At 45.7% G+C, this 11,083-nt stretch overlaps 1 protein-coding gene across 1 annotated transcript in view; it reads right to left on the reverse strand.

The window, feature by feature from the left end:
- Window positions 1-4,874, reverse strand: part of LOC116982605 (nucleophosmin-like) — a 110,305-nt gene extending 105,431 nt beyond the window's left edge. The window contains exon 1 of the mRNA XM_033035893.1: window positions 4,735-4,874. Coding sequence (XP_032891784.1) covers window positions 4,735-4,825 — 91 coding nt within the window. The 5' untranslated portion in view covers window positions 4,826-4,874. The remainder of the gene's footprint in view (window positions 1-4,734) is intronic.
- Window positions 4,875-11,083: the final 6,209 nt, after the last annotated feature.

Genomic DNA, 11,083 nt, shown 5'->3' on the forward strand with positions numbered 1-11,083 from the left:
GAAAGGTTTAGAGGGAAATGCCCTAACACTGGCAGTGGGACTAGCGTAGATGGAGCATCTTGGTTGGATTGGGCAAGATGGGACGAAGGGCCTGATTCCGTGCAATGACCCTCAGTATTATTCACTGCCGGCAGATAGTTAAGATACAAGATTTTTCCCCTCTTGTTTTCTCGGTAGTACAACCAAATCTACAAGTTAGAACTTGAGAATGAATTCCACTGTCTGCATTATTAACATTTTGGCACGATTCTAAAAAGATTACTTAAGAGGTTAAATGAAGCTGGAGAAATCAATTTTGGCCCAAATAGGAGCACACCACCTCCCTCTAGTGAGGCAGTCACTAAATCAAACAGATCAGAAATGGATTACTTGTATCTTGCATCGTCCAACATCTAATCTCACCCACAAAAGCAGCAAAGTCAGAACACTGACCAAAACACAAAGAGTAGGAAGATAGGAAGAACTCAACAGGTCTGGCAGCAACCTTTTTCAATTTTAGAGTATAGCGCGCAGAAACTGTCTCTTCAGCCCACTGAGTCCGCACCGACCAACGATCCCCATACACTAGCACTATCCTACACACACCAGGGACAATTTTACAAACTCCAAACAGACGTGGTCAGGTTCCTGGTGCTGTAAGGCAGGAACTCTACCACTGCGCCGCCCAAGAATGAATAGACAACATTTTGGGTGGGGACCCTTCTTCAGACCGGAGTCTCCCTGCAACCAGACCGCAAAGTCCAAACCTCATGTCCATTCCCTCAGATGCCGTGTGTAGGAAGGAACTGCAGATGCTGGTTTATACCGAAGATAGACACAAAGTGCTGGGAGCATCTCAGCGGGTCAGGCAGCATCCCTGGAGAAAAGGAATAGGGAAATTAGAAGCCGACCCGCCACCTATTCCTTTTCTTCAGTGATGCTGTCTGACCCACTGTGTTACTCCAGCTTTTTGTGTCCACCCTCACAGATGCTGCCTCATTTGCTGAGTTCTTCCGGCACTTTACGTTTTGCTTAAGATTCCTACACCCGTGGTTTCCTGTAGGCCATAATATAAAATTATAAAAGGACTGGACAAGCTAGATGCAGGAAAAATGTTCCCAATGTTGGGAGAGTCCAGAACCAGGGCCCACAGTCCTAGAATAAAAGGGAGGTCATTTTTCACCCAGAGAGTTGTGAATTTATGGAATTCCCTGCCACAGAGGGCAGTGGAGGCCAAGTCAAGTCACATTTATTTATACAGCACATTTAAAAAAACAACTCTCGTTGGCCAAAGTGGTTTACATTTGTTATAAGAATAATATAAACAAACAAACTATATACATATAGCCCTCGCTCAGTGGACGTCAGGAAATGCTTGGGAGTATAGATACGTTTTTAGTCTTGACTTAAAGGAGTCGATGGAGGGAGCAGTTCTGATGGGAAGGGGGATGCTGTTCCACAGTCTAGGAGCTGCAACCGCAAAGGCATGATATTTGACTCAGCACTGAAATTTGACAAACAAGTCAATACCGTGGTAAAAGCTAGCTTCTTTCAGCTTCGGCCGATAGCTAAAAATAAAACAATTCCTCCACTTTGATGACCTCGAAAAGATCATCCACACATTTATCTCCTCCCGCCTAGATTACTGCAACTCTCTTTACACTGGCATCAGCCAATCCAAGTCACCGGATGGATTTAAGAGAAAGTTAGATAGAGCTCTAGGGGCTAGTGGAGTCATGGGATGGCAGGCACGGGTTATTGATAGGGGACGATCAGCCATGATCACAATGAATGGCGGTGCTGGCTCGAAGGGCCGAATGGCCTCCACCTGCACCTATTTTCTATGTTTCTACGTCTCCAATGTTCTCAGACCACTATCCTTCTTGAAACTGTTATGAACTTCATCAGAAGCTTCATGCATTGTACCAGCAGAGCAGTCTGAGGATTTCAATAACATATTAAAGCCTAACACTCAAAAAATATGTGACGACACATATGACTGCAGATGCTGGAATCTAGAGCAAAATACAAAGTGCTGGAAGAACTCTTGTAGGAAGGAACTGTAGATGCTGGTTTAAACCGAAGATAGACACAAAATGCTGGAGTAACTCAGCGGGACTGGCAGCATTTCTGGAGAGAAGGAACGGGTGACGTTTCGGGTCGAGACCCTTCTCCAGACTGAAGAAGCGCCTTGATCTCAAATGTCACCCATTCCTTCTATCCAGAGATGCTGGCTGTCCCGCTGAGTTACTCCAGCATTTTGTGTCCATCTTCGGTTTAAACCGGCATCTGCAGTTCCTTCCATGATCTCTATAATAATAATAATAACTTTATTTATAAAGCACTTTAAACAACTGCAGTTGCCACAAAGTGCTGTACATGAGAACTCATGGACAAAAAGCTATTACAAACCATTAAAAACCGTAAAACGAAGGACTATAAAAAACACACTAAAAATTAAAAGACATTAAAAGCACTAAGAACATGAGCAATGCCTCAGCCAGTGTCGAAAGCCAAAGAATAAAAATGTGTTTTTAGGGAGGATTTGAAGATGGACAGTGAGGGGGCCTGTCTGATGTGCAACGGCAAGGTGTTCCAGTGCCGGAGCAGCAACAGAAAAGGCTCTATCCCCTCTGAGCTTCCGCTTAGACCTTGGTACCTCAAGGAGCAGCTGATCAGCTGACCTGAGGCACCGGGCAGGAGCATATAGATGGAGCAGCTCAGAGAGGTAAGGCGCGGCAAGCCCATTCAACGATTTAAAAACAAATAAAAGAATTTTGAAATGAACTCGAAAGTGCACTGGGAGGCAGTGAAGGGAGGCTAAAATTGGCGTAATGTGCTCCCTCTTTCGAGTTCCGGTCAAAAGGCGAGCGGCAGCATTTTGAACAAGCTGGAGACGAGCCAATGAAGCTCGTGCGACTCCAGAGTAGAGTGCGTTACAGTAATCCAGCCTAGATGTAATAAAGGCATGGATTACTGTTTCAAAATGCTGCCGCTCGAGAATGGGCTTCACCTTTGCCAGCTTCCTTAGGTGAAAGAAGCTGGACTTAACCACCGCGCCTATTTGTTTATCTAGTTTAAAATCACCGTCCATCCTAAAACCCAGGTTCAAAACGGTTGGCTTTACAGACAATGCCAGTGGACCCAAGTCAACAAAGGGAGGTTCACGGCAGCCATTGGGGCCAAACAAAATCACCTCTCTTCTCTTCATTAAGTCCCAGAAAGTTTAAGGCCATCCAGGACTTAATGTCCTCAAGACAAGACAGAAGTGATTTTAGAGAATAGTCGTCTTCTTTCCTGAGTGGCATATATAACTGGCTATCATCTGCGTAAAAGTGAAAGGAGATGCCATGCCTTCTTAAAATTTAGCCCAGAGGAAGTAGGTATAAAGAGAAGAGCAGGGGCCCTAAAATTGAGCTGCCTGATCCGGCAAGATATTCCAGCACTTTGGCGGTGCGGCGGTGGAGTCGCTGCCTTACAGCGTCAGATACCCAGGTTCGATCCTGACTGCGGCTGCTGTCTGTCTGGAGTTTGCATGTTCTCAAGAGTCAAGAGTGTTTTATTGTCATGTCCCAGATAGGACAATGAAATTCTTGCTTGCTGCAGCACAACAGAATATTGTTCTCCCAGTCCTTCTCTCCAGAGGTGCTGCCTGTCCCAATGACAATAGGTGCAGGAGTAGGCCATTCGGCCCTTTGAGCCAGCACCGCCATTCAATGTGATCATGGCTGATCATCCCCAATCAGTACCCCGTTCCTGCCTTCTCCCCATATCCCCTGACCGCTATTTTTAAGCCCTATCTAGCTCCCTCTTGAAAGCATCCAGAGAACCTGCCTCCACCGCCCTCTGAGGCAGAGAATTCCACAGACTCACCACTCTCTGTGAGGAAAAAGTGTCTCCTCGTCTCCGTTCTAAATGGCTTACTCCTTATTCTTAAACTGTGGCCCCTGGTTCTGGACTCCCCCCAACATCAGGAATGTTTCCTGCCTATAGTGTGTCCTAAACAATCTTATATGTTTCAATTAGATGCCCTCTCATCCTTCTAAACTCCAGCTACTTACTTACACCAGCTTTGTGTCTACCTTCAATTTAAACCAACATCTGCAGTTCTTTCCTACACATTGCCATGGTAATTGGAGAGGGGGAGGGGAGAAATACGGTAGCGCCAGGGTAATTGGGGGGGGGGGGAATAGGGTAGCGCCAGGGTAATTGGGGGGGGGGAGTAGGGTAGCGCCAGGGTAATTGGGGGGGGGGGGGAATAGGGTAGCGCCAGGGTAATGGGGGGGGGGGGGGAGTAGGGTAGCGCCAGGGTAATTGGGGGGGGGGGGGGGGGAAATATGGTAGCGCCAGGGTAATGGGGGGGGGGGGGGAATAGGGTAGCGCCAGGGTAATTGAGGGGGGGAATAGGGTAGCGCCAGGTTAATTGGGGGGGGGGGGATAGGGTAGCGCCAGGGTAATTGGGGGGGGGGGGGGGGGGGAGTAGGGTAGCGCCAGGGTAATTGGGGGGTGGGGGGAGACTGTAGCGCCAGGGTCAAAATTTGGGTTGCGTGGTGAGGTTGGGGGAGGGAGGGAGGGAGGGAGGTCGGTCGGTCTACGGTCGACGACGACCAGCTGGGAGGGGGGGGGGGGATGAGGGGAGGAAGGAGTTACTGGGGGGAGAGTGGGTGGTAAAAGCTGAGGAGCCGCTCCGAGACGGCCCTCTTGAGGCCTTGGTCCTGTCGTGTCGTGTCTGGGCCGGGGCGGTCCGCCGCTTACCGAAGAGCCTCACGTTGGGGTTGGTGGGGCCCGGGGTGGCCGTGGCCGTGGCCGTGGCCGTGAGCGACCGCTCTCTCCGCTCCTCCATCATCGACGCCGCCGACCAACCGTCACCCGCTCGCTCCGCGCTCCAGCGCCCCCCCGCGGCCAGTCACCGTCTTGCCAACCACCCGCCCCCGCTCTGATTGACTCTCCGATGGACCAATCATGTCGCACTCCCGTGTGAGGGACTCCCCATTTGACCAATGGTAGTTCGTATCCCCTCACGTCCCTCGCCCTTACGTCAACACGTCGCCGTCCCCCCTCACGTCCCCCCCACACGTCTCCCGCCCTTACGTCATTACGTCATCACGTCCTCCCCCCCCCCTCACATGACAATAAAACGCCCTTGTGTTTAAGAAGGAACTGCAGGTTACTGAACATCCCAAAAGTTGATCTGGAGATATGGGAGGCAAAAAGGAGGAACAAAAATTCAGACCTAAAGACAGAATATCATAGCCATATAGATAATAGATACAGGGAACACCTCTTAATTTTCACAGATGGATCAAAGGATCCAGTAGCTGAAACAACAGGGGCGGCTGTGGTAGTCCAGGGGATGAATGTTGAGCTTTACAAAAGAACAAACAACTATTTGACAGTATATACAGTGGAACTGTACGCTATTTTGATGGCAGTTCGGTGGATGGAACAGATGCAACCATGTAAAGTAGTAATATGTAGCGACTCATTATCTGCAATCCAGAGTATTGGGTCTGGTGCATCCCATAGGCGGCCTGACTTAGTTTATGAAATCCTGCTACTATTAAGCCAAGTGACAAGGAGGGGCAGTGACGTGACTTTGTTGTGGGTCCCAGCACACATTGGTGTTCTAGGGAATGAAAAGGTGGATAAATTGGCAAAGGAGGCTGTAAAAAAAAGAAACATAGAGGTAAACTTACAACTATCCAAATCTGAAGGAAAACACATTGTGTGGAAGAAAATAAATCAGGAATGGCAACAATACTGGGAACAGGAGACAAAGGGGAGACAAAGGGGAGACACCTCTATTCGCTACAAAACAGAGTGGGCATTACAGCAAGAAGAGGGGGGAACAGGAGGAAACAGGTAGTATTAACAAGATTGAGGATAGGACACATCCACCTGAACAGCACATTAAAAATATTGGGAAAACACCCTACTGGGCTGTGTGAGGAATGCCATCAACCAGAAACAGTTCAGCATGCCCTAGTTGCATGTAGGAGATATGAGACAGAAAGAGGATTTACGATCATTGAAATGAGGAAAATTGGATTGACAGAAATATCAGTAAAGAACATTCTAGAGTGTGGAGGGAAAGGAAAAAGAATAAAGTTGTTGTTTGATTTCTTGAGGTCCTCTGGGCTTATAAAAAGGATCTAATATAAAGACATGAGTACTGTGGAATGAAGCCAGAAGGTGGCAGCAATGCAACATTGCGGATGCCGGCTGCCGTAAAACTCCAAAGAAGAAGTAGAAGAAGATTAAGAAGAAGGAGCTGCAGGATAAGGTAGCAAAAGTGGTAACAAAAAGAAGTAAGATTGATTTAAGTATTAACATAGGTAAAACTGAAATCAAAGACATTATTAAGCAAAGACTGAAGGAAAGATGGCAAAAGCAATGGGAGGAAGAGCGGAAAGGACGGTGGTTCTACAGAGTCCAGAGGAAAGTGGGAGAAATGAGATGTGCAGGAAAAAACAGAAAAGAGGAGACAGTAATTTCAAGAATCAGATTTGGACACACTAGTCTGAACAGTACACTTTTTATAATAGGCAAGCATAATACAGGCAGATGTGAATACTGTGGGCAAGAAGAGACAATAGAGCATGTCATTATACATTGTGAGAGGTATGAGGAAGAAAGAAGACAAATGAGTGAACGATTAAGAAAAGAAAAAGTACAATTTGATTTAATAGATATTTTACAAAATAATTCATATAAGTGCTATCAAATCATAATGCTTTTTCTCAGAGTAACCAATTTGTTTGGAAATATATAGGTTATTAGTTATATAAGTTATAATGTTATTTGATCCACACTCCATACCAGTTGATGGCGGTAATGCACTAAAAAGTTGTTTGCCAACCGCCAAAAAAAACCCACGTGGTCACGGGGAGAATGTCCCTGATTCTTCCTCTGTGAAGGAAAGTCAACCTTCTTTTCCCTAGGTTTGAATTGGCCCACCTTGTGTACTGTTGGCTCATAAACATAGACATAGACAGAAAATAGGTGCAGGAGGAGGCCAATCGGACCTTCGAGCCAGCACCGCCATTCATTGTGATCATGGCTGATCGTCCCCAATCAATAACCCGTGCCTGCCTTCTCCCCATATCCCTAAACTCCACTAGCCCCTAGAGCTCTATCTAACTCTCTTAAATCCATCCAGTGACTTGGCCTCCACTACCCTCTGTGGCAGGGAATTCCACAAATTCACAACTCTCTAGGTGAAAACGTTTTTTCTCACCTGTCTTAAATGGCCTCCCCTTTATTATAAGACTGTGGCCCTGGTTCTGGACTCGCCCCAACATTGGGAAATGTTTTCCTGCATCTAGCTTGTTCAGTCCTTTTATAATTTTATATGTTTTTATAACATATCCTCTCATCCTTCTAAACTCCAGTGAATACAAGCCTAATCTTCGCTGATGACCTCTTCGCCGATGACCTGCATTCTTGTCGCTGTTATCTCTGAGATCTACATATGTCCACAGTCTCCTGCAGTGTCAGTTTCCTCTTCTGAAAGAAGGGTTTCGGCCCGAAACGTTGCCTATTTCCTTCACTCCATAGATGCTGCTGCACCCGCTGAGTTTCTCCAGCATATTTGAGTACCTTCCTCTTCTGAAAGAGTGTCTTCCTAGTTGACTGGTCTGCAATACGACTGACGATTTAGCATTCATAGCAAAATGATTTGAGTATAGGAGCAGGGAGGTTCTACTGCAGTTGTACAGGGTCTTGGTGAGACCACACCTGGGGTATTGCGTGCAGTTTTGGTCTCCTAATCTGAGGAAGGACATTCTTGCCATAGAGAGAAGGTTCAAGTTCAAGTTCAAGTGAGTTTATTGTCATGTGTCCCTGATAGGACTATGAAATTCTTGCTTTGCTTCAGCACAACAGAACATAGTAGGCATTGACTACAACACATGAATAAATAAACTGATAGTGCAAATAACAGATAATGGGCTATTAATGTTCAGAGTTTTGTCCGAGCCAGGTTTATAGCCTGATGGCTGTGGGGAAGTAGCTATTCCTGAACCTGGTCGTTGCAGTCTTCAGGCTCCTGTACCTTCTACCTGATGGTAGCAGGGAGATGAGTGTGTGGCCAGGATGGTGTGGGTCTTTGATGATACTGCCAGCCTTTTTGAGGCAGCGACTGCGGTAAATCCCCTCGATGGAAGGAAGGTCAGAGCCGATGATGGACTGGGCAATGTTTATTACTTTTTGTTGTCTGATTTTGTAGTCTAATCAGCACCAGACTGATTCCTGGGATGTCAGGACTTTCATATGAGGAAAGACTGGATAGACTCGGCTTGTACTCGCTAGAATTTAGAAGATTGAGGGGGGATCTTATAGAAACTTACAAAATTCTTAAGGGGTTGGACAGGCTAGATGCAGGAAGATTGTTCCCGATGTTGGGGAAGTCCAGAACAAGGGGTCACAGCTTAAGGATAAAGGGGAAATCTTTTAGGACTGAGATGAGAAAAACATTTTTTAAACAGAGAGTGGTGAATCTCTGAAATTCTCTGCCACAGAATGTAGTTGAGGCCAGTTCATTGGCTATATTTAAGAGTGAGTTCATCTGTGGCCCTTGTGGCTAAAGGGATCAGGGGGTATGGAGAGAAAGCAGGTACAGGATACTGAGTTGGATGATTAGCCATGATCATATTGAGTGGCGGTGCAGGCTCGAAGGGCCGAATGGCCTACTCCTGCACCTATTTTCTATGTTTCTATGTTTCTACGATGCGATCTCGAATGAGGCTTTCTTTCAGGCAATCGCAGAAGTTGCATGTCTTAGCAAGCTCCTTCAGCTCTGCAACATACAATTCAACACTTTCCCCTGGTTTCTGGTCTTGTTTATTGAAAATGAATCTTTCATACATTTAATTCGTCTCTCCTATGATGATGGTAGACATCTTGTCGATGATGGCGTTCACATCCCTCATCTGCTACCGTTTCAAACATCAGGGTATTACGATTCGCAGTCCTTCCGGTCCAAGAGTATGCAGGAATATTAATTTTTGATACTGTTTCTCCCTCTTATCCAGTTCTGTTATTACTGCATAATTTTCGTACATTTGTTTAAACATTTTCCACTCTTCCACCCGGTTCTCTTTGAGCTTTAGATTAGGTGGTGGAGCCACATGGAAAGATGGACTGGCCTGCGCCATTTTGAAATATCAGCATATCCCCTCGCTCTTAATAGCTTTTGTATTGTTTAGCTGTAAGCACAACGCGCCACTGCATAATTTGCGTAATATTCTCTAATATCTTCTACTACTATCGAAAATATTTTTTTCATATAACGTGTGCTATCTTTAAGCAGTCTGCCACAGCACTGATTTACGCACTGCGTCTTATCTTTGTGTGCTCCCTGAGCATTGAAATTCCTGAAAGCTTTTCAAAGAATTTTTCTAATCATCACAGCGTCCATTTGATCCACAAGTCCTCACTTTCACCACGTTTTGATATGTGTCTGCTTACGATATAGTTAAAACTAGCATATATTAGACGGAGAAAAATGGCTCCACACACACTCGTGTTGGGATCAAAAGCAAGAATGATTTATTTCCAACTTAACGGTCACTGACTAATTTACATAATTATATGCGCAAGTCTGAGCATGAGTACAGCTCATATGCATAAATTATATGGATATTGTCACAGAGCCCCAACCTACGCAACCGCTCCCTTTAGTTCACACCCTCTAGTCCTGGCAACATCTTCTCTGCACCCTTTCCAGCTTGACAACATCAGACTCTGAACATGAAACACCACCCAAAGAGTCTAACGCGTTTCTTTTATTCCTCCATTGGGTGGCAGTGTCCCCTAAGTTACAGACACACTTCTGAAATATATTTTCTTCATCCGAGTTAAATTCGTCGTTTTAATTTTTTTGTAGCAACACTTTGGAATATAGTACAGGATTTTGCTTTGTCTTCAAAGTCAAAGTAAACTTTATTGTCAATTCAAATAATGCAACAAGTAGTTACACAGAGGATTGAAATTGCATTTCCCCATACTCCAAATGTGCAAGTAATATTTATAACACAGACAGACTATATACCAATAAAGATAGACAATGGACATATAGATTATATAAAATATTCACAGTGTGCCAGAGTGTAGTAAAAATTTGAGGTATGTTATTAAGGTGCAATAATAAAAGGTGCAATATAGAAAAGTGCAATTAGCATCCTGCAGACATTGAGTTAAAGTTATTTTGACAGTCAGTTGGTCTTTGTTTGTGTAATGTTCATGGAATTTTCTTGAGTGTGTTGAGTAGTCTGATGGCCTGAGGGAAAAAGCTGTTATTGAATCTGGTGATTTTGCTCCGCCTGCTGCGGTAGCGCTTGCCGGATGGTAGGAGGGTGAACAGTTTGTGTGCTGGGTGGGTGGTGTCTTTGATGATATTGGTTGCTCTCTTGCGACAGCGAGATGGGTATAAGTCCTGGATTGCTGGTTGGGGTGATCTGGTGATCTTCTCCGCTGTCCTCACCACTCTCTGTAGGGCCTTCTGGTCAGCAGCAGAGCAACTGCCATACCAGACTGAGAGACTGCTGGTAAGAATGCTCTCAATGGCACCCCTGTAAAAAGTGGTGAGGGCAGAAGGGGGGAGGTCGGCTCTCCTCATCCGTCGAACGAAGTGGAGGCGTTGCTGTGCTTTCTTGACTAGGGAGATGGTGTTGGTGGACCATCAAGTCTACACCAACATCAGACAGGCATTCAGAGCTGCTCCCCATCCCCACCTGGGGAACTCAGACCACCTCTCTGTCTTTCTGTTGGTGTGGACAGTTCCCTTTGAAGAGGATATCGACCATTTCATCAAACAATTAGACAGGCACATTGATAAGCTAGACAAAAATGCTGGAGAAACTCAACAGGTGAGGCAGCATCTATGGAGCGAAGGAAATAGGCAACGTTTCGGGTCTAGACCCTTCTTCAGACTCTGAAGTCTATCCAACTTTGCCCTGTAGCTGAAACCCTCTAATCCAGGCAGCATTCTGGTAAACCTCCTCTGCACCCTCTCTAAAGCTTCCACTACTTCCCTGTTTGCCTTGAAGTTCCGGAGAATGAGGGAGGGACCTGATAGAAGTATATCAACTTTTTCCCATTTTAA

This window comes from Amblyraja radiata, chromosome 1, assembly GCF_010909765.2.
Source record: "Amblyraja radiata isolate CabotCenter1 chromosome 1, sAmbRad1.1.pri, whole genome shotgun sequence".
In the NCBI taxonomy this organism is placed as follows: Eukaryota; Metazoa; Chordata; class Chondrichthyes; order Rajiformes; family Rajidae; genus Amblyraja; species Amblyraja radiata.